The 24,360-nt window shown below is 38.5% G+C and overlaps 3 protein-coding genes and 1 non-coding gene across 5 annotated transcripts; 1 reads left to right on the top strand and 3 right to left on the bottom strand.

Moving 5' to 3' along the window:
- The first annotated feature begins 550 nt into the window (after positions 1–550).
- On the top strand, positions 551–1,081 carry LOC140977674 (stachyose synthase-like). Its single transcript, XM_073442418.1, has one exon. It carries the CDS (start codon positions 551–553, stop codon positions 1,079–1,081), a length of 531 nt encoding a protein of 176 aa, XP_073298519.1.
- Positions 1,082–3,629: 2,548 nt separating this feature from the next.
- Positions 3,630–8,454, bottom strand: LOC140976680 (protein FMP32, mitochondrial-like). Its single transcript, XM_073440934.1, has 7 exons — positions 8,028–8,454; positions 7,787–7,918; positions 7,609–7,668; positions 4,526–4,602; positions 4,400–4,456; positions 4,203–4,269; positions 3,630–4,098 (listed from the first exon to the last, which is right to left on the bottom strand). Exons 1-7 carry the CDS (start codon positions 8,178–8,180, stop codon positions 3,979–3,981), a joined length of 666 nt encoding a protein of 221 aa, XP_073297035.1. The 5' UTR covers positions 8,181–8,454; the 3' UTR covers positions 3,630–3,978.
- A 121-nt stretch (positions 8,455–8,575) lies between these two features.
- On the bottom strand, positions 8,576–8,649 carry TRNAS-GCU (transfer RNA serine (anticodon GCU)). Its single transcript has one exon. It is a non-coding gene; the product is annotated as a tRNA-Ser (tRNA).
- A 480-nt stretch (positions 8,650–9,129) lies between these two features.
- LOC140976679 (zinc finger CCCH domain-containing protein 44-like) lies at positions 9,130–23,273 on the bottom strand. 2 transcript variants are annotated; one of them, XM_073440933.1, is made up of 11 exons: positions 23,154–23,273; positions 22,407–23,010; positions 22,149–22,228; positions 21,725–21,912; positions 18,823–19,945; positions 18,572–18,699; positions 17,903–17,962; positions 17,771–17,821; positions 17,514–17,584; positions 12,006–12,160; positions 9,130–11,443 (listed from the first exon to the last, which is right to left on the bottom strand). In XM_073440933.1, exons 2-11 carry the CDS (start codon positions 22,814–22,816, stop codon positions 9,204–9,206), a joined length of 4,506 nt encoding a protein of 1,501 aa, XP_073297034.1. In that variant the 5' UTR covers positions 22,817–23,010; positions 23,154–23,273; the 3' UTR covers positions 9,130–9,203. The 2 variants fall into 2 exon arrangements, with proteins under 2 accessions (XP_073297034.1, XP_073297033.1); XM_073440932.1 differs by lacking the exon at positions 23,154–23,273 and having other exon boundaries at positions 22,407–23,145.
- Positions 23,274–24,360: the final 1,087 nt, after the last annotated feature.

The raw sequence follows: 24,360 nt of genomic DNA, 5'->3' as shown, positions 1-24,360 counted from the left end.
ATATTTGCAATGATAATCTTTCCTTGAATTGAGATGGCAACAGAATTTTAGAATGATTATGTTCCCTTTGAATTGATATGGAAATAAAACTCATCCGTGCACTCATAAATAGGAGTAGGTATGAAACAAAACAAAAGAGGACAAAACAAAAATCAAAAAGCTGAGTCAACGTAATTGAAGAATGGGTATGCATTGTCTTTTCCCTCACTCCATTACTTTTTGGATTGTTTTATGACTTTCACACATGCATTGTCCTTTCTGTCTTGTTATTATTGTGTCTTCTATTTTTTAAGGTTCGTATTTGTTTTATTGGAGCATTGATAGTTATTTTTCTTTGCACACGGTTTGAATAAAATTCGAAGGCTCCTCCTCTGTGTTTTTTTTGTTGTTGTTTGAGCTATGAGTGATACTGCTGTCCGTAGCGATGGTCAAGGCGTGACTATGGGCGAGCAGCATGTGCGGCGCCGAGGGAGGAGAGCACAAGGAAGGGATCGACGAGGGCGAATAATCCGGGCTCTCACCGCTATTACCGAGCGGAGATGGAAACACAATGGATAATGTTATATGTACCGTGGTGAAATCTTCATCTTTTAATGCAATTTCGTATGTTCATGTGTCTGATAATGCATACAACTTGATGAAAGAGGTTTGCGTTGCTCTAAGAGTTCACCTAAACACGTTTAAGCTCATTGAGGAGGAATCTGCGCCACCCCTTGTGGACAAATTTGGTTGGTGTACGTGGGATGCGTTTTACTTGACGGTGGAGCCTGCTGGAATTTGGCATGGAATCCAGGAATTTGCAGATGGTGGCCTCACACCGAGGTTCTTAATAATTAATGACGGCTGGCAAAGCATCAGCAAAGATGGAGAAGATCCCACTAAAGACACCAGAAATCTTGTACGAGGAGGAACTCAAATGATTGCCAGGTTTCACAGGTTTGATGAATGTGAAAAATTCAGAAAGTATAAGAGTGGATCACTAACAGGACCTAATCATCCTCCTTTTGATCCTAAGAAAACAAAAATGCTGATTTCCAAGGCTATTGAGCTTGAGTTTGTTCAGAAAATGTACGGGACGTAACGAAAAGACGCATGGTCTTTTGCTTCTGGATGTCATTCCTGTCTCCCTTGTTCTTGAAACTGCTGGCGGCATCATGACTGTACCATCCCTATCATCAAGGAATATGTCTTCCTAATGACTTTAAATTTTTCGATATAATTTGGATTCGCTCGACTGGGTATTGCTTGTAGTTATTATTATTATTTGCTGCTGCGTTTAAGCATGTTGAGTATGATGTTGAGATGGTTTTTGGTGTGTCGGTTCACATCGATAGGCACTTGTTCGCATTAGAAGTCGTAGGATGCGTTTTGGTGTCAAATGGCGTGTTCACGGATTGGGTTGCGTTGCTTGTGATGCATAGTTGTTTTGGGGTATTTTTTTTGAGTTTGAATAAGTGCCTTAGCATCCTAGAATGGGTCTTGAGGTAGGATTAAGTCACAAATGTCGGGAATTCCGTTTGTTCACGATTCCAGCATCTACACGGACCCGAAGCCGGACCTGTACACGGAGTCCGTGCCATTTTTCCTTCAAAATGCGAAATTCCAGCATGTACCCGGACCCCTACACGGACCCCTACACGGGGTCCGTGTACCCCCTTTTTATAAAAAAAAATTTGTTTTTTATTATTTTGAGTATAAAATATAGGATGTGTTTTATGGTTATGAATATAAATATAGGATTTGTTTTATGGTTATGAATATAAAACATAGGATTTTGTTTTGGGGTACAATATCATGGTTTAGTACGATTATTAAACGAGGTCAAGTCTCGAGTGATCTAGAATGTCATAAGCCATTCATTTATTGCGGTGGCGAGCTCGAATATCTACGTCTAAGCTATGAAAGATAAGTGTTTGAACTCATGTTAGTATGTGCAGCAGTGGCCCCAAGTGAGATCTAACGAATCCCTCAACGCCAAGTAAGTATGTTCGACGTGCAAAAAAGAAAATACTTTTAAGTTTTTGAGGTATGCTAAATTTCTTGTGACCAAATTATGAGCGGGTTTGAAAGTCGGTGAACGTGGCCGAGGACCTCTCCACCCCGGTAAAGTATGACACGGTTTAGATCAGGATTGGAAAATGGTAAAGCATGACCAGGGACCAATCCACCCGTTAAAGCATGAACGGGGATCTCATGTATATGGTAGTGCACTTTCCCTGCCAGCCCAGTACTGTGGTTTAGTCTGATCAGGCACATTTATGTATGGGTCACTTGCTTTGAAACATATCTCTACGCAAAATAATGTTATGTATGCTCAAGTATGTATGATGCAATCACGTTTAAGAAAAGTTTTATGATGATGGCACGTCTACGTTTATGCTATTACATTCAAGTTCAAGTATGTTTATGCTATTACGTTCAAGTTTCAAGTATGTACGCTCTATTTTAAAGATGCATGTGGTTTTATTACGTATTACTTGTTATTATCAATTTATACATGTTGAGTCTTTAGACTCACTAGACTTGATCGATGCAGGTGAGGATGACGTTGAGGAGACGAGGGGTGGGGACCAATGAGCCGGCTTGGACTGAGCAGGAGGCTAAACCCGAGGACCGTCCATGTTTTTAAGACATTATGCAATGTTTCAAATATTCTGATTTCATGTTATTGTGTACGATATTTAAATAAGTTTTTTTAAGTGTTTTTAGAAAACTTTATTTGTGATATTTTCATTGCAAATATTTTAAATGATCAGTTTATTGTTATCGCAATTTGAAGGTTTCTATTTAATTAAGAAAATTTTTATTTTTTCGCAAATTTTAAAGTAGTTAAAATTACGGTACGTGACAGTTGGTGTACAAGAAAATAAATATATGTATTTGTATAATTTTATGGTAATAATATGGTGTATATAATATTAGTCATGTTTAAATAATTATGTATATCATACCACATTATTATAATGAGGTGTCATAAGATATTTTTTTAAAAAACCTTATAAACTTTTATACTTGTCGTATCCCTTACCGGGAGTGTAGGATGTCGTCTTAACATCCTCCCAAGATTTATAACAAGTTTTTCAAAAATTTATTTTATTATAACATTATATTATATATTAAGTATATACACAATAAATAAATAAACAATAAAATAAATATTATTATTTTTGTTACTTTTTTCTTCTGTTTTGGAGCTTGGAAAAATATGGAGGACTTTTAGAACTTCGTGTTGATAATGTGTTGTGAAAAGATAAAAATTTACGGTAAAAAGTAAAACTCTCAAACTCTCAAAATTATCACACTACACACTTTATAATATTTTTCTTTCAACTCAATTGTGATTTTCTTCACAAATGAGAGATCTATTTATAGAAAATCTTTACAAATAATCCAAAAATAAATTACTTCATTACCTTCATCATCACATACAAATTTCAATATTCAACACCTAATTTTACCTAATTTTCAACATTCAAATATTCAACATTCAATATTCAAATATTCAATATTAAAATATTAATTTTCAACAATTTAGACATTATAAATTAAATCAATTATTTATGAACAAAGTATTATCATGTAAAAAATTATCAGAAACAAATATGAACTAACCTAAATTAAAACGCACGTGTCGCAATATGAATGGCTTAGGGTAGTACCCATTAGCCAGCATCGAACTAACAGTTGCTATCATGACAACTACATAGAGCAAGACTAGTTTTCCTCACGTATGTTCTAACACTGCCGGTCAATGAAGGCAATTTTTGCTCGGAAAAGGGGAAGAAAACAAACAGATATAGATAGATGCATAAACCCTTGGATCATTGAAACATGAATTACATTGTTGTTCAATATGGGAAACAATGTCAGTCTGTCTTTCCACCTTTTAAGCAGCGTATAGTCAAGGATTTTATGTAAAATAAAATCAGAATAAAATCCTTTCTTCTTGAAAAGTTGAACTAAGTCGCACTGCAAGCTTTACATCAGAATGCGGAGCACAGCTAGGCCAACAGCAGATACGGAGGCAAGCGTACCTATGCAGTACTTAATCACATCGTATTTTGCTGCTTCCAATTGAGCCCGCAATGCATGAATTTCCTGAGATCATAAAATATTACAGATTTTGATCAAATGAAGACTCTTGAGGTTAAAAATACGACTAGTTTAACTGTTATATTGCTTCACCAGTTGTATGTACTTACTCGATCAAGTTTGTTAGTGAGGTTAGTCGTTTCTTGATTTTGATTGTTTAGCTCATCCCGAATTCTCCTGCATAACACCAAAAATTGAATAAAGCACAAACAAATGGTAAAATACACTTGTATGTAGGTGGAACATATCTTCATCATTTGCTTGTAACTAATTCGCGAATAGCGATTAGGATATTAGGATAACTCACCCCCTCTCTAGATTAAGATCCAAACGCTGCCCAGCAGTGACTTTGTCGACTTCATACCTGAAAAAAAGGTCATTCTCAGAGACAATCAGAAATATAAACGAGGCGACAGACATTTTTCCAACAGACCTTAGCTCACTACGCATCTTCTCTATATCACTCTTTAGTTTTTCCGTCTCGTGTTGCAATAGAGAAAAATGGTGGTCCTGCATTTGGTGTCAGATGAACTAAGTTTAAATCCACAATTCTTTACGAGGAAGGGTGCCCAACAAGACAAATAAAACATACACTAGAAAGCAAATGCTGGCTGTTTAACATCATTAGTGGATTAGAACAATTGCAGCGGACGAAGAAAGAAACACCATTATTCCTTCGCAATTTTCCAAATAGTTTTCAGATTACACAACTTTTTCACTCAAGATTTTTGCACTATAGGGATTTATCGCGTTAAAGTTCTTCCTTCAACTAAAGATGAACAGCAACATATTTTGCTAGTGGGAAAGCAAGAAAACAAAGATACGTACGAGGTGTATATTCTTGGAAAATGTTTGACAATAAAAACTCACGGAATAATTGAATTAACACACGCGATCATTTACTCTTTGTGGTACAAGCACAAGCAAAATTCCTGCACAATAAAATGAATTATATACCCATTGTTCTGAACAAAGAAAGGAAAAAGAAAAAAATAACATAACATCACTGTCTGTTGTTTTACTTGCACCAAGTGTAAGAATTAGGGTAAATCAGCAGCCTAATTGAATGTCAGATAATTTTCTGTAGACACTTTGCCTCACAAATTTGGAAGATCTTTATCTATCTCAAACATTCAAAAACTAGTCAGTCATCTAAATAAAATTACTTAGTAAATATCAAAGTCAAACTTCATACGCTTTCTGTGATTAATCAAGATAAAAACCCAAAAAAACAACATTCAACATCAAGGGCTATAGTCAACCAAATTCTTGAAAATATGTTCATTGGTTAGTCTATCCCCTACTTTTATCAATTTTAAACTTTAAAAAATATAGGGGTTATATTTTGATGGAGATTAAATTTAAATCTTGAGTGGGACAAAAACTTTGTGTTAATTTGTTTTAAAATCAACCTTTTTTATTCTCACAAAAAGGGGATAAATATGTTAGATGAAATCAATTTTTATCCAAGTTTTGTGATCATCAAAAAAGGGAGATTTTTGAGTTTAAAAACACTAGCAATTTTGATTGATAACAAAACATTTTATTGTGTCTTTAATATATTTACTTAAGTGTGAAGTTGCTAGCTCAAATTGGAAGTTGGAACACGAATTTAGCACACAACTAGACACAGGCGAGCTGCATTCTTTCGATAATATCTCACAAACCAGTAATCTAAAATTACCAGTGAGCAAAACGGTTGGAAAGCCAACTCAATTCTCTACAAATCATATTTCAGGCCGATCAGGTTAGTTCGTACGTTATTAATATTAACCAGACGCCACAATGTCCAGCTGGAAGTCACAGATACAGCAAACGGCAAGACTTGACTAGCTCTGGTATTTTGTTCATATCTCACAAACCAGTGATCCAAATGACCATCGCGAAAAACGGTTGGAAAGCCAACTCAATTAACTACAAGTAATATTTAGGTCAGTTAAGTTAGTTCGGATGTTATCAATGCTAATTGAAGGTTGCAAGATCAAGCTAGAGGACACGAAAACAGCAAACAGCTAGACTTGAGAAGTTCTGGTATTTTAGTCATATCTCTTATCTCGATTATCTAATGGAACAATCCAGCATGCATTACAAAGCTAAGACAATGATTTACAAACAATCTTCCAAAGTCGAAGTCTGAATCAGAGCTTAAGAAATTGATAAATCTCGATGAAGTTACCGGTTCTGCAACACGGATATAGCTGTTGGCTAGACATGAGCAGATCTAGTATTTTGAGCATATTTCTCTCATAAAACTAAAAATTGAGTGATTCCTGATTCTATGGAAAGCTAGGAGAAGGTGATACAACTTTCATGTTCATCATTTTGCCCAGAAATCGACGATTCAAGAATTATAATCAAGAGAAGGGAGCAGCTAGCCTTGGTCCAACTAGACTTGGTACGACTCAATGAACAGAAAAAACGGCTCGATATCAAAAGGTAGTCAGAAAGTCAAATATGATTGTTTTAATGTAAGAAACCAAAAGTACTTTTTCAAATTGTCATATTCTTGTTTCAAACGTTCATATCTTGGAGGCCATAAATGCATCATCTTCAATATCAAATTCAAGCTGTTGAAAAAGATTCAAATCATGGGCAGCCTATGTGAAGAAAATTAACTAAAATGAGAGCAAGCCCAAGTGGGAGGACACATATGAGAGATATATACATTGTAAAGTAACAAATCCTTACACACAAATCTATCACACAAAAGAGAGTTGAACTTCAATAAATAGTTGAGTGATATTCGCACAAAGACATTAAAGATTGTGTTTGCAGTCTTGACATAAAAGACGTTAAACATTATGCGCACTGAGAGGTTGCGGCATACAATCGAAAGTGTGCTAGGAGTTTCAATTAAACAATGGATAAGTTCTAAGACGAAATGAGTTCGTACAAAAAATTGTATAAATCAAAGTCTTCTATTGATATCTTTCTAGGTTAAAGAAAGTATGACTTAGGAGTTGTTAATCATCGAACATCTGTAAACTAATTTGTGCATATTTATTTATCATGTTTATTTAGTATTGCTACTGTTTTATATGCACGGTTGAAACACTTACGAGTCTTTCAAATACCAAAATATTACATACAAAGTGTTTGATAAAATGATTCGACCAAATCGTTTTTATTATTTCAATTTGTATATCTTTTAAATGTTTTTCAGAATTGATTATTTTGAATTGCTTCCGCTCGGTTTTGAACCGAACTCAATACAATTTCTTGATACCCGGTTCATTTTTTAACATTTCACGAACAAGTTATTGTAGTTCAATATTTGTCTCCCAATCGATCCTATCAGGATCTTCGGACCTATATCACACCTATCACAAAGTTGCTACTATCCGCCAAACTGCAATTATATTTTTTAGGAAAATGGCTAAAAAAACCTGAAACAATGGGAATTTACTAACTTAACGCTGTATATCTTGCAACTAAGAGAATAGCAACTAAATTACACAAACTCATGAGAATTTCAATCAAAAGAAATGAAAAAAAAAGGAGTAATACGAACCATACCTGAGAACTTTTAACTTCAGTCTTGAATTTGGACAAATTGGATTCCTGTGCCATCTCATTCTGCAAAACAAAATTAATATGTTCCTTTACAAACACAAACGCGGGTAATACATATTTATCCATATAATAAAAAAATGAAAATTAAACGGAACACCAAAATAACAAAGGAGGTGCTCACTTGCTGCATTTGACCTTTAGAAACAAAGGAATGAGAAACATTCTCCAAACTGTCATTCAGGACTTCCGTCATAGAAGCGGTTATAGCCTCGGCTTGCTTGGATGGCAAGCCTTGTGCCTCCAATCTCCTCACCTAAATCAACCAACCAATAAATTAATTAAGTCAAATACATCCCAAATGAGAAACTTCACACCTCATGACAACATACAGGAAAATGTAAAAAAAAAATTATGCAAATTACAAGAGCCAAAGTATCGACGAGGAAAAGACGTTTCCCATTGGATTTAAGAAGCTCGGACATCTGCCTAGATTCAAACCGGCGGCTCGGGCAGAACAACTGGATTCTGCTGGGACCAACCCCAAACTGCACGGCACGCCTACAAACAGCCGCCATCAAACAACAATACAGGCGAAATCTGAAGCAAAAGCGAACTTATTTCCCAAATGGACCCGCGCAATGAAGTCGAAAAATAAGCTGAAACAGCGATGAATTGCAGCAAAGAGTTAATTACAGCTAAAATATGCTGCAGAAGCTAAGCCAAAGCTATGGAGAAGGGAAGAGAAAAACGTGAATGGGGAAAAGGAAGTAGGGGAGAAATGGAGGAGTTGCTGATTCCTAGGAGAACGATCGATGATTCAAGCTTTGGTTCCATTGCTGAATATTGGAGGCCAATTTATTTATGCTTTCCGATAATTAAAATTAAACTAAAGCGCGTTTTAAACGCGTTTCAATATTGACTAGCGCTTTTTATTCAAAATGGAAAATAAGAATTGTAAACTCATTTAATGAGCCGACCGCGGGGGCTTGAACCCATGAACACAAGGTTAGCAGCCTTGCGCTCTACCAACTGAGCTAGACGGGCTTGGCCTAAGATTTGTTTTTATTCAAAAAATATAACACTTTATTTTGAACACGTATCTTTTTTGTGGAAAAAATTCTTTCTGCATAAATATTTTTTTTACGATAATCTATAATGTCATAATGTATTGAAATTTAATTTTTTAATATTGTATTCCATACTTAGAATTTCAAAAAGAAAACTTATTTGGAAAGTGGTGGGACAATTCATAGAATAATATCATTGTAGTGTGTGTTGTTTAAGAAAGGAGGAATTCCTCCATTGCATGGGAGACATGATTATGAAAAAGCAAAAGAAAAAAAACTAGTAGAAGTCGAGATTATAACACAAGATTGCTCCAGCAAAATGGAGAATAAGATGGCCATCTATTCCAATACAATGAATGTGCTACAGGTTGTTCAGGATTTCAGGACAAAAAATTCACAGCTTGANAATTAACTCAGTTGAATTGTAATACACTACTCATACATCGATCAACTCTAGACTGTTGACAATATAGTACAAAACAAATGGTCGTCAACAGTACAAAACAAATGGTCGTGACAACCAAACCATCATCACGGGTGTAGATAGTCGCAGAATGATCCTTTCTTGCAACGACCACTCTCATAAAATTTACATACCCGCTGCCCTTTTGGTGGCGGCGTGGAATATCCTCCACCGCCACTACTACCACCGTACTGTTGCCTGCCCCACGGAGGCCTGCCTCTACCAAATCCACCTGGTTCACCACCTTGATATCCCCACTCACGGGGGCTACTGTACTTGCGTTGGCCATCCCATGTTAGGCTCCCATTTACTGGACTCAGATTTACACCTGGATTTCCCCAAGCTGCCCCTGGGTTGGCCCCCCAACTGAGGTTTGTCATTCCCTGAGTTGGTCCTCCCAATACAAGATTTACATTACCCTGCACTGTAACTAGATTGATGTTACCCTGCACCGTTCCCCAACCAGGGTCGTTAGACTCTGATCCTGTACCAAGAACCATAGTTGCACCAACCATTTCTTGACTGGTATTGACTGATGCAGGAGGATGGAATTCTGATCCAGCTTCACCGGTGTAAACTGGGGCATTAGTTTCTCCCTCACTGCTTGTTGATGAACGTACACTTGACCTCCTAAAAGAATCTAAACCATCGATAAAAGATGATTCTACAGCTGGTTTGCACGGGACGGAAGGCTGGCAAGCCAATTGTATATCTCCCGTGGAGCTCCAGGCATCATTTTTTCCGGGATCATGTATATGACTGAACTCGATTGAGCTAAAGCAATCATCTTTACAATCTTGAATCAACTCCTTCGCAAACTTCATCGCTGAAGTAGGAGAAGGGAAACCACCTTGGGATTCCATAGCATCAACTTCAGCCAACAAATCTGATACCGATTCCTCACCCAAAGCATCAAACTCAATTGGCTCGTTAAACATTGCAAGCCAATTAGGTAAACTTGTTGGAGAAGCGTGAGTAATTTGGCCATTATTTGAAGTGGTGGTAGTAACATTATCACTTGTGAGCTCAAGCGGTTTCAATGAAGATGGAGAGAGTAGACCGGAGTGCCATTCTTGGCCAGATGGTTTTGAAGGCGCAGGGGAATATCCACACCATTCATCAGCTACTTCAGGAAGCTGCAAATTACCAACCACTGGACCTGAAGAACTGCTCCAGCTAGGGCCTGCAGTTGGCACAATAAAATTTATAAAATCATATTGCTTGGTTTCGATGGCCTGATCCCCTTGATCTTCATTGTTAGCCCTTGGCGTAGGACTTAATAGCTCAAGGATACCAGGGTTTTGCATGGGGACATCTAAAGATACAGATTGTTGCTCTTCAGCAATCTCAACTAGCACAGGCTTTTCGACGGTCTTCGGTGCGACACAAGGCAGATTTAGTACATTTGTATTCCGATCCTGATTGATTGACTCCATTGACTTGGATACAGGTGCAGAAGTGGATTCGAATTCCATTGAGCTCAAATCAACAGGTAGAGTTCTCATGTTTTCTTCAGAAGACTGACCTGCTTGGCACCTATCCTCGCACTGATTTTGAATCTCTGGACCACTTGTTATCTGGTTCTGATTTAGCCCACATGAAGTGTTTTCCCCATTTTGTGGATCTTGGATTCTATCCGGAAGAGCTGCATGTGTGGGATACGAACTGCGTACTTGGACATTATCTGCACTACAACTATTGTCCTTGAGAAAATCCCAGGCTTGTGGATGGGAGGTACCAGAGTTATCTGCCCTTGCAGATCCGATGCTGTTTCCAGACAAAACATTTGAATTATCGCAAAAAGCCATCTCAGCTTGGTTGCTATAACTAACCGTCCCATTTACAACTTGGTCACCCCCAGTAACCCCCAGATCCGGCGACTCTGTTGAAAGGTTACACGGAAGGTCTGATGCTCCATGGAACTGCCTGTTCAAAGCATCGGTAAGAAGTAACGAATCGTATTGCTCATGATTTGTCCATATCCTCATATTATGTGGAAATAGACCTGTCGTATTCCACTTCCGCAGCTGCAACATGGCAAATGGTCCTTGAATTTTACCATTAGGATCACGATAATGCCACAATTTCTCTGTTTCAATATTACTAGCAGATGGCGAGTTTCCCACGGAGTGGCTGGCAGTAGAAGTTTCTAATCCAACAGACCTAAGCATGGCTTGAACATCCATACCAATGGTTACGGGAATAGCAATGTTGGCTTGACTTGTGTGTATATCTGAACTATGTGATCCACTTGCATCTACTCTCTCTATCACTTTGTTCTGCGCCTGTATAGACCCTTCGCTTTTCCCTGGGGAAGATGTACCACAAAGATTTCAGATTAAATTTACCAGGAATTAAAGTTTTCACCAACCTATGAATCTGCTATCCTTACTCTTAACCTTTTTTTATAACGAGAAACAGGGTTCCTTCCATTTCCAATAAATATAGAGGATTTTGGCCTCAATTCACCTGCGTGATATGATCAGCGTCATGGAGTATTGAACCTTTTCTAATGAGAAAATTTGCTAAAGTATTACTATTGTTGGCCCACCTCCCTTGAATTCGAGGGTTAAATGGTTTCTAGCATGGCAAGCGATTCAAGATCTCCTGTGCTCGAAATCACATATTTCACTGAGTTGATTTTAAGGGACTTCATTGCCTAATTTCCAAATAAATGTGCACGTACATGCCTTAAATTAATAAGTTTGGATATCCGTTCTTCAATTTTCAACTTACAAGTGAGATGGCATGTTTTGGGCCATCTCTGTGAGTTTGAGCTTTCAGGGAAAACGTTTTCCTCGCAAAATTTAATAAAATAACAGCTGGAAAGACACTTCCAACACCACAAAGCAGCACCATAGAGAAATCACCTTTTTCAGTGTTATCAGCACTTTTGACATCTTCTTCTAATTCATATTCTGGACTTATTTTTGGACCATCATGTACAATTGGGATTTCAGCGATTCTGCGCTGTCGCTCCTCAGGTGACTTTAGCAGCTGTACTTTGTTTACATATTCTCTGAGCGTGAAATTAGTCAAGGGACTCCAAAAAAAAAAAGCACTAGTTGTCATCATATTCATAAAATATATAAAGAAAGGAACAAGTTCCAATCTAATTTGGTTATGTAGGTAAAGAAAGATATTGAACCACCAGACACCTTCAGTCCTATCACATTCATTTTCTTGAGGAAACCAAATATGAGATGGACAAATATGGTATAATAATAAAATTAAAAACACATAAACACAGAACAGAGTTTACGCCGCCGAAAACCCAGAGTTCCCAATCAAAACATCATTATCATAAACAATGGCCAACAGGGGTTATATCATAAATAACATTGTGATCACCGACATAAAATGTTCAACAAAGCGATAAGCCAAATGTACCCAGGTGAGCTGAACAATTGCCTAATTGAGAGTTTCAAAAACAATCCATTTAAAACAAACTACATTCTAAAAGACAAGGAAATAGTTAAAACAAGGAAATAATTATCCTTATTAACTACGGAAAGAATCTTCTTGCTCCTCAATTTAACCCTAAATTTCCCATGAAACGTTGATACACCTTGGGCTTGTATGTTTCGTTCTCTACATTGTTCCCCACAACCCCTTCTCGGTCCACGTCGTCTTCGTGGCTCGTGACATTGCCGTCCCCTTGAGATGCAAGTTTGTCCTCAAACTTGAAAGAAGGAAATTGGGCTGCAAAGGCGGAAACCACTTCCCAAGAAGCCTCATATGGTGCCAGTCCTTGCAAATGAACTAAAAACCCATGGCAGCCACTGCGTATGCCGGTATCAAGGATGGCCTGCGGTTGTCTACTGTCCTCTTCTAGTTGAAAATGCGGAAGCACTGGGTTTGCATCGTGATTGCCTTTGAATTTCTTTAGCAATGAAACATGGAAAACTGGATGGATTTTGGATGATTCTGAGAGTTCAGGTTTGTATGCGACTGATTACCAAAAATGGACCACAATAACGAGGGCCAAGTTTCTAATTTTTGCGGGAAGCTAAGGATTTCTGGCGATATGGCTGCAGTTTGAGCAACACCTTGTCCCCCACGTCGAACTGGAGTTCACGATGAGCAGCAACATATTGTTTTCATGGATTTTTGTGGTTGCAAGAGCTTGTTTTTCTTGATCTCGAGTTTGTAATTCTCTATCCACCGAATCAATGCGTGAGAGACTAGGGCAGTATGACAGCAGACGTGGTGGGGGACGCCCATAGACGGCTTCAAATGGCGTAGTGCGAAGAGAAGAATGAAAACTGGTGTTGCAGCAATATACAAACCATGACAGCCAACCTACCAATTTCTTTGGATAGTCCCCCGTAAAGCAACGCAAATACATTTCCACAATGCGATTGACAGCCTTGTTTGACCATCGGATTGTGGGTGATATGCAGACGTAAAGCATAATTGTGAACCACTCAGTCGGAAAAGTTCCTTCCAAAAGGAGCTTGTAAAAGTGACATCTCAATCAGAAACAACTGTCTCTGGTAGCCCAGGCAATTTAAATATGTGATCAAAGAAAACTCAAGCGACGTGTGCCGCGGTATACGGATGTGAGAGGGCTAAAAAATGAGCATATTTAGAGAGGCGATCAACGACAACCAATAACACACTTTTTCCATGTGACATCAGGAGCCCTTCAACAAAATCCATGGATAAATCGGCCCATATATGTTGTGGTATCGCTAGGGGTTGGAGTAACCCTGCAAGTTATAAAAGTTTCACCTTATTGCGTTGGCATATGAGACACGTAGCCACAAACTCTTGGATTTGGCGTTTCATTCCTGTCCAAAAGAAATCGAGGGAAATTCGATGCAAAGTTTCTGGAAGCCCTCATGGTAGGCATTGTGGGTACCCGAAATGATAGCGGCAATGGAGGGACAGATCTACGCTGGTCATACCATATAAGACCATCCCAGAACTCCCAAGACCCTATAGCCTCGCCTTGCTGGATTTTTTGGATAAGTGGTTGAAGCTCGGCCGTTTCCATATGTTCCTCCCGAATGATGCTGAAAATAGCTGAGTGAGGCAAGGATATAGCTTGTAAATTGCCCTAGTCATCATCACCCCTGGATAGCGCATCCGCCAGCACGTTGGAGCTGTCTGCTTTGTATTCCACGTGAAAATCAAAACCCAGAAGTTTGCTAACCCAATGCTGTTGTGGTGAAGTCTTAATTCGCTGCTCCAGCAAAAATTTGATGCTATAATGATCGGTGCGAACCACAAAATTGTTGCCCCAAAAATAAGGCCGCCAATGGCGCACCGCTTTAGCTAACCCAATCAGCTCCTTTTCATATGCAGGGAGCTTTTTGTGCCGTTGTGCTAAGGGTTGGTTAAAGAAAGTAATTGGACACCCATTTTGATGCAAAACAGCACCAATCCAAGTATCAGATGCGTCACACTCGACCACAAAGCGTGCTGAAAAATCCGGCAAAGCAAGAACAGGGGTTTATGTCATCATAGTTTTTCACGAGAAGCCTAGCCGCTCCACTTGAAGGAGTTCTTCTTTAATAGCTGTGTAAGGGTATCTGCAATGGTGCCATAATCCTTGACAAATTTACGATAATAACCGGTGAGCCCCAAAATCCTCGCAACCCTTTAACCGTGTTTGGGGCTGGCCATTGGGTGATCGCTTCAAAAAAAATCGTTGCTGCTGTAATATCGAAAAAACTGTGCCGGTCTTCCCACGTTGGGCTTTAGATTAAGATATCATCAAAGAAAACCAAAATAAATTGCCGTAAACATCGCCCAAACACCGAATTCGTAATTGATTGGAGGTAGAAGGGGTGCGTTGGTGAGGCCAAAAGGCATCACAACAAACTCAATGTGGCCGTGATGAGTGCAGAAGGCTGTCATGTGCACGCAACTAGGATCCATAAGAATCTGGTGGTATCCGGTTCTCAAATCCAGCTTTGAAAAATATTTTGCACCATGAAGTTGCTCCAAAAGCTTGTCTGTTACAGGGACCAAGAATTTATCTTTGATGGTTTTCGCATTAAGAGCCCGATAGTCGACATAAAACCTCCAAGTGTCGTCACTCTTTTTCACTAGAAGTTCTGCGAATGATAATGGAGAATTGCTTGGTCGAATGAGACCTTTCTCGAGCATATCAGCGCATTGTCGCTCAATCTCATCTTTTTGTGCTTGAGGATATCGGTATGGGCGCCCCACGACGGGATTGGCACCATGTTCCATTATAATTTGATTGGCAATGCAAAAAAGGTGGAAGTACTTCCGGTTGGGCAAATATATCAAGAAAATTCTTCCAAAAGAGGGTCTTCTTCATTGTTAAGCAACATAGATAAATGCAGGCTAGTTGCAATGCCGCCTTATTGTAGGCCACTTAATGCAATCGTCGTGCCCCCTTGCAAGAATCTCATCGACATATCCTCGAAGTTCCATGTGATAGGACCTAGTGTTTTGAGCCAATTGAAGCCCAAGACTGCTCCGAAATCACCCAATGAAAAAATTAAAAATTCCACACAGAAAAAATGTCGCTCCGGTTGGATATTTATATTACGACAATCTCCGGTGCACGATAATTTTTTCCCATTGGCCACTGTCAACCAATGGGCTGCTTGTTTCTCTACCGGCAGCTTCAATTTATCGGCCAAGTTGGTGTCCAAGATGCAATGTCTGCTGCCAGAATCTATGAGCACCAAAACTGGAACACCATTAATAGCCCCCCGAATTTTCATGGTTTGCGCTTGTAAGGACCCCTAAATAGCGTGTATTGTCAGCCCCAAATCTTACGATTTCTCTGATTCACGAGACCAAAATATTTTTTACATCGATGAGCAGGAACATACATTTCATCACAAATAAAATAGAGCCCACGTGATCAACGCTCTTCCATCTCTGCTTGATTTAATTTTTTTAACAAACGACGCGAACTTGGATTAACCCCTTGTTTGCGCGGTGCTTGATTTCCTTCTTTTCACTCGAATAGTCGCGCAAAGCTCATTTAACTCGCTAAATCCTTTAGCTGCTGGATTTCCACCTCAATTGCAATCTGCTCCCCTAACCCGTTGACGAATATTTCCACTTCTTGTTCGTTGGTGAGAGCACAGGCATGAGCAGCCAATTGCTCAAATTGGGGCTGATATTCTGCTACGGTTCTTGTTTGGCGTAACTTAGATAATTCTCCTAATTTATTGTTGCGGATCGTCGGGCCAAATCAGAGATTACATTGTGTCTTGAACTCTTCCCACTGATAGTTCAGCCTATCTCTCTCTAATTTTAGGAACCACATTTGCGTTTCTTCTTCTAGGTGGAAAGATGCTAACTCCACCTTTTCCTCTTCCGGTGCATGTTGATGTCGAAAAAGTTGTTCGAACCTTGTAATTAGGAAATTCTAGTTTTGAGTAGTTTGGAATATACCTACGACCTTCTCCTTCGTCGACGCGACGCGAGTCCTTGTAGCTCTTTTCCCCGTTGTGCCCACCCGGATTTTCAGAACGTGTGTTTGTCAAACTAAGTGAAAGTTCCTGCAATTGTGCGCCCATCTCCTGCTGCCGTTGTTCGGTTGCACGTTTATCCTCCTGGTACATGTTCATGAATGCCTCGAATTGCTGTTCCAGCTTGCTAATGTCCCCCATAACAGCTGTCTTTGATACCAATATGTTACGTGCCTGAGTTTGGGATCCTGTTATGGGTCGTTGGACAGTGAAATCTCCTAGCTCAGAATAGGATTCCTGCCGTTTTGATTTAGAACCTTGACTACCTATGATTAGTTGAAGAATTAGGGTTCGTGAAAACAAGAGAACCACCTAATCTTGTGAAATAAACTTTTTATTGATATTTTTTCAATACCTATATCTTCCCACCAAGTTCCTACATATACTAACGATGCAATCCAAAACAAACTGAAAGAAAATGCTACCAAATCTTAAAAGATATGCTGAAATCTAAAAGACAAGGAAATAGTTAAAACGAGGAAATAGTTATCCTTATTAACTAAGGAAAAATCTTATTGCTCCGCAATCTTTAACCCTTAATTTCCCATGAGTGAAACGTTGATACACCTTGGGCTTGTATGTTTCGTTCTCTACATCGTTCCCCACAACCCTTCTTGGCCCATGTCGTCTTTGCAGCTCATGACATTACATTATTTTGGGGCGAATGTATCAGCTAGTTAAATAATAATAATAATAATAATAATAATTTTTAAAAAAACATGTAGTATATTATATACCTTTTTCGATGCTAATTCATTTTCACAATTAAGGTAAAATAGAAGATTCGATAATTGGTCCAGAAAATCAATAATTGTGAAAAGAAAGATTCTCACGTGACTCATCTAGTATAACAGCACTTACTACTTTTGGCCAACCACAAATTCTAATGACGAAATACTAAACAAAGGATATTCCTTCTTATGCCCATTCTCACAAGCTCGATCTCGAAGATGATTCAGCTGCAATATTTCAGCCTCCAGCAACTACGTTTTGATCAAAACCAGAATAACCATAACTATTGAAACCAAGAAACTTGGGAAAATTAAAATTAAAATTAAAAAAAGGTAGCTGTTTTCTTCTGTTAGAGGCGAGAACTTAAGTATTTGAGGAAAATCGCACGACAGTTGTGCACCAAATTCAAGTTAGGCAAAATATATTGACAGACTCACGTCATTGAGCCTGACCGGTTGGAGTTCCATTGCTTTCTTTTGCACCTCACCCTACAGTGAATTACAATTATTAGCAATCAGAGACATTAGTTGTTTTAGGACGAATCTAAACAACACCAGAACTACACTTACAACAGTGAACTGCTTCACAAGCCCGCATCTAATGATTTGGCGTAACCGTCTGCATTCATCCTGGATTCCCAAAAAAAAAACCTATGACACTGAAACATAGAACATTTACAAAAAGACATAAAAATGGAAGCACGATCCAAAGTCTCGATTGCTAAAAAGATAAGTCGGTCTGGCATTGTCATGAGGCATACAGGATTCATCACAAAATATAAGCGGATACTGTCATCTATATAATCACTGCAAACCCAATTAAAATCTGGAATATATTCATACTGGTGACATTACATAGTATGCTAGTATAATTAAGATAGACAAGTACTACACTAGACGTATTGATATTTTTACCAATACTGATCTTGAAAAGAGGATTGATTTAGTCTTCACAACAAGATTTAGAAATATCTACAAGACTGATTCATTATGAATAATAACAAACCAAAAGCAATTTTGTTTCTGCTTCATTAACAGTGGATGACAACAAGACCTTTTAGAGATAAATCAGTAATAGGAATCCAGAAACATTGATCACCCCTGATTCCCACACTACTACGTTTTATATATTAAAAAAGATCTTGTAAATGATATTGAAGTCATATTTCTGAAGCAGCCAAGTGAAAAAGTATCCTAAGAGTTATTTGAGAAGTTCCTGAGCACAGTGTCTCAAGTTACCTCAGTGACAGCTGAATTTGAGATAGCATCCAGTGATACAACCTCTTTCTTGTCTAAATTTAAAACTTCAAGCATGATAACTGTTGATTTATCACCAATTTTATATGGTTCAGCCACCTTACGAGTACCTGAACTCAAAAGATAAATACAAGCATATTCAGGAAATTTATATGTGCATCTAAGCTGGTAAAAAACGCTGAAACAGAAAATGGGCAGGCTAAAGCGTGTAATTGACAGATATTCATTCATACCTACAACTTGGACAAGCCTGTAAATATCTTGCTTCTTATCATGAGCCGATATTCTGATTCTCACAATTGAGCCAACGACCTTATCATGGAAGTTATCCTTATCTTCAATTAGTTTCTCCAGTAAATTACGCCGTAAACAGATCAAGTTAATGTTGTGAAAGTCAATTGCAGCATATTCGTTTAGCTTATTTTGTGGTGCTCTGTCCTGACTTTTTTTACGGGTTATTCGTTTTTTACTGTTAGTTGTTACATCGCTTGCAGTAGAACCCACAAATCCGGCTGGAATAAAAGAACTTGGACAGTCCTCCTTAGTAAGAAAGTGAAATTCAAGAAGCTGCATCATTTCAATGTGACCAACACGATGCTTTCCAAATAGATTTTTGAGCCTATGATCACAAATAATGTGGCTTTTCTGACGAGGATCCTGAAGGTTGTTTCTCTTTACATAGTCAAGCAATAGTCTCTGGACATCGAACTGCAACAGAGGAGATATATCACCATTTTTCACATGGCCCACAAACTCCAAGAGGTCTCTAGATGCCCATTCAGTGTTTTTGACAATTTCCAGCTTGTCTATACCCTTTTGTCTTCTCTTGTCTGCTTCTTTACCAATGGCTGGGTTATCTGTATCTTTGCCAATGCCTTGATTGTTCTTATTTTTCTCCATCACCACCTGGTCAGCGGCGTTCTCAGAGACAGAAACTTCACCAGTCCTTGGTTTGTCAGTGTTTTTGTCAAAGCCTGGCTTGTCTGTATCTTTGCTCACGCTAAGCTTTCCAGTACCTACAACACTTTGCTCTTCGTCACTAATTAATTTCTCCACTTGGTTCTTGATACTTGATGAGACCATGCTTAACTGATTATCCTGCAATAAACCCATCTCTTCATGGGGTTTACGCAATTCCGAATGTACAGAACTCATGTAAGATATAGCATTTCCATCATGGGTAGGATGATTCATGTTAATTAATCGAGAGTTGGAACCGACTGCCTGTGCACCTTTCCAAGGGCTTTTAGCTTGTGTGAGTTCTCCCAGTGTTATCGATAACTTGTCTTTCAAGCACGTCCAGTACACCTTGAAGAGATACTCCCAGCTAGTTTTGTCATCAAAATCCACTAGTACCTGTATATATTGATTCCAGATGGATAGTCAGCATAAGTTGTAACTTCAAATGTGTCCACAGGCATGCTAGTTATATTTAGTGCCATAGTCAGTCCTATATCATTCTTACTATTTAATCTACAACATATTTAATTGGACCTCGCTCTTTGAAGGAGAGATTAAGCTTGTTATTAGTCTTAGAGCGCCAATCAATTGCAACCAGATATGTCAACGCTTTTATGATAACACTATCCACATTGTAAAATAGTCAAGTAAGTTCAGGTCACTTTTTCCATGCACACTGGAAAAAGCATTTGTATTTTGCAGGTGAAAACATAAATGCCAAACAGTACTACAAAGGTAAGGAGACATGATAAAAGTTAATCAGTTACGAAAAAAGAGACTTCAGCCATGCAATCTTGTCTCTCTTAATCACATGTTTCCAGAAATCAATTATGTACTTTTGTGAATCACAATAAACTCACACATAAGGACAAAAATAGTGCCAGTGTTATCTGAGAAAAGGATATTATGATGACCTCTAGTCAATCTCAGTAACAAAACAAAAACAAATTATGCTCTAAACTGAATACTCCAAAAGCTTGAATCTGAAAAACAGTAGATGGGCACAGTTAACACATAAAATAAAAACAATTTAGCTTTCATATGCCCTTATACTAGAAATAATTAGCATGCGGTAGAAAAAACATCAATATTTTGTCATCAAAATGTACTTGAACCTCCGTACAGTAACTTCAGTACAAGTCCACAAGTATGCCAGCGATAATTAAAGCCACTGGGAAATTTCAAACCATTCTAACTAGGACAATATACAATACACACGACCTTGTCTGCATGTTAACCATCAATACATGACCTTGTCTGCATGCTAACCATCCAATGAATGCATTGGTAGTGCTATCTGAAAATATCTTTTTTTTTATTTTAAACGAAAATTTTATTAGAATAAGATAACAAAGTACAAATAAGCGGATGAGAAATCCGCAAACAAATACCATGAGGTAGTGCTATCTCAAAATATCACATTTATACAACTCCGCAATTACCTTGATCTCTATATTCTCAATATGGAAAAGTTAAAAAAATACAACAAATACCATGAGACAGCTCTTTAACAAGTATAAATAGAATTTAATGCAACCCTAGCAACAGATAATTTTCTGTTACCATTTTACTGGCAGCAAATACACACAGAGAAGGCATTTTTTATGTTGTTAATTATTACTTACTAGAAATGGCTCACTTAGTGTGTGACAGTGGCTTACTTTTTCCTCGACATGCAGCGCAAGGTTAACCAAGGTTAACTAAGCCCACGCTCCAAGGAGAAAGTAAGCTTGTTCGTAATACAGAATGTGGATCAATCGTAGCCACAACACATGTATGGAATTTTCTGTTAACATTTTTCTCACCTAACCTAGTTAAGCAAGGTCCAGTCTGTTTTTCCACAGAGGCTCAGTTTACGAAATATTCATCTTTTGGCATGTGAAAACATCCATGGCAAACAGTGCCACAAGTACAGGTGATGCAATCAATTTACCCGGTTAGAGAAAAAAGTTACTTAAATAGACGCTATCTTAAAATATACAATAAATGCGAATGATGACAAATATGGCGCCAACGGCATATCTACGTCTTATAGATATTATATTAAATATAAAAGAGATTGCTATGAACTTTCACAATAGTAGCAAAGTGAATTGGGATGCACAATAAAAGCACAGAGAATTAGGATAAGCAATTGTTGAAACTTGATAATATTCAAATGAAAATTGCACATACCGCGTCTTCATTTGCCTGGTCTTTATTCTCGATCAGCATGATTGTCTTCAGGCACATCGTGCAAAATCCTTTGTTCCCTCTCAAAGACAAGTAGTCTGTGTCTCTAGCACATCCCTTGCACAATGAATAGGTGCAAGTGTAGCACATGTAGTGAGAAGGCTTCTGACATGTGCTACATATGTGCCAACCTGAAATATGAGCACCATAAGAACATAAATACACTTCAAATAATGCCGACATTATACATCAGGTGATTGAAAAAGATAAATATCCCATTTTTAAGTGTTTTCATAAGGATTCGAGAATAAAAATAACAATAGCTTTTATATGCAAGATTTCAAGTGGTAAGGAAAGGAGAAATTCAACAGAAATGTGACATCTTAAGCAAGCGAGGACGTACGAGATTAAAGAAAAAGAGACATACCACAATTCCACTTGGCTTTCGAGCGGAAAAAGGCTTCATCCCTCTTAATGCACGCTGGATGATATGCTTTCGGACAGCCCCTGTGCAGTAAAATAGAGATTCAATGAAAAAGTCCCAAACTCAACATTCTCAAACAACTTTTCTCCATGATACAAAAGACACATTTTCTTCAATCAAGAAAAAATAAACTAAATCTATAACAATTAAAAAGTTAAATTTGAAAATTCTCTAAAATGTTCAAATGTGAATGAAACTCACTTGCGATCGCAAAGCACGAGAGAACCCCCATCGAAGCAAATAAAGCAAACATCTTCCTCCTCATCCTCCTGTTTCTTCCGCTTAGTAGGAGGAAGTCTCTCCGCCAGTTGCCCCTTCGGTGGTCGCCCTCTCTTTTTCCTCTTATCCGCGGCACCGATCACCACCCCGTTCGTCGGTACAACCTGAAATTCCGACGTCGGCACCTGATTCACCGCCGCGGAAGGTTCCGAACATCCACCCACCGCCGGCGGAACATCAGTCAACTGAGACGCACCCGAATCTCGCCGAATCTCCGGCAAAGACACCGAATCCTCCACCCATACCTTACGTCCAACGGAAACATCATCTTCACAGTAGCTGAATCCTTGAGTCTGAGCTACCGCAGCTAACAAGGTCTCTATGTTCTCCATAAAAACCTAACAAAACCCAGAAATCACATCCAAGAAATCCTCCTCCAGCTGAACCCACAAAATATCATCGTTCAAGTCACGTTTTTTCGGCCAGAATCGAGATACCCAACTCGAGAAAGAAAGATAAAAGATAGTAGGAATGTAAAATTGGCAAAAGGCCAGAAGGGTCAGGGATGTGCTCAGTCATTTTTCATCTGAAACGAGGAAAAAATAATTAATATTGCTGTCAAAAAAAAAAACTAAACAATTGATTTCGTCGAGAAGTAGATTTTAGTGTAAAAATGGGGGGACACCCACTCGCAGACCACCAAGTGTCGGAAGTAATAACATTACATGCATGTGAGACGATGAGTTGCAGGAGTCAAACACCGAAATGCGGCAAAAGAATTGGGCAATTCCACGTGAATGGGGATGTGGGGTCCCTCGAAATTACATTCCGGTTTCCTTTTCTTTGCTTTTTTAGCACTCTTAAAAGGCTGGTGTCGCAGCCTCAGCCAGCCACCGTGCGGAGAAGTGGGACTTGGACCTCTCCGCCATTTATGGGCTCCAACGACACCTAAACACCTTACATTTTGTATAATTCGATATTCATATTAATGGCCAACTTATAATTTGATTCGATTCAATTCATTTTGAATCCCATTGGAGTAAAACTGTGGGACCGTGCTCTTGATTTATATTTAATCACCAAACAACCAAGATTTATTAATGTAAACAGCGAAAGCGATTAAAATTTTTCCTTTTGGGCCTACAGAAATTTCGGCATGACCTATTCGTAAATAGGACATTCCAAAAAAACAAAACATCACAAATAATATGTATATACTCGAAATAAAGTCATAACATCAATTCGCAACCTATAGCCGCACTGGCCAGGACTAAACACATGCAAAGCCGGTCAGGCTCGATCACACAACTATCAATTCAAAACATCGTAAAAATAACAGTACAGCTACACGGGGCATCTTCCCGGTAAATGTATGACTCCATAATATAGTATATATATATATATGGGAACTCTCAACTATGACTCGACGACTGGGCACCACTACCTGACGCTCCACCAGACGCGTCAAATCCTCCTGGATAACCTGCTATGACATCAAAAACAACCACAGCATAAAAAGAAACGAGGGGTCGGGCCCCAGTACGACGAACCAGTAATCTTACGACAAATATAACTGACATGAAATAAAATCAAGTAAAATGCGGTGCGATGCAATGTAATGCAATGCGTGAAATGTAACAACCGATAACAGATACCAAACGGAGTTCAAATGAATCGCATGAACAACAGTAACAGTGGCCACCCGTGCTAGGAACGTAGCAACGCAATATCAAGTCGCCACTCATCCATGAACGTAGCATCGAGGGTACGAGAGCTACCCACTCAACCCTCATGCAAGTCATCAGGAGTGCTAATCCTACCCACCCGCTCCATCGATGACGCAAAAACTCGATAGATCAATATTAATATCAATAACAATCAAAGGAGTCAAGGCTCGAAATGCTATGCACTGATAGTATCAACTCAAATAAATGCA

Source organism: Primulina huaijiensis, chromosome 5 (genome assembly GCF_012295235.1).
Source record: "Primulina huaijiensis isolate GDHJ02 chromosome 5, ASM1229523v2, whole genome shotgun sequence".
NCBI lineage: Eukaryota > Viridiplantae > Streptophyta > Magnoliopsida > Lamiales > Gesneriaceae > Primulina > Primulina huaijiensis.
Note: the sequence above shows the minus strand (reverse complement) of the source record. Positions and strands in the feature narration are given on the sequence as shown.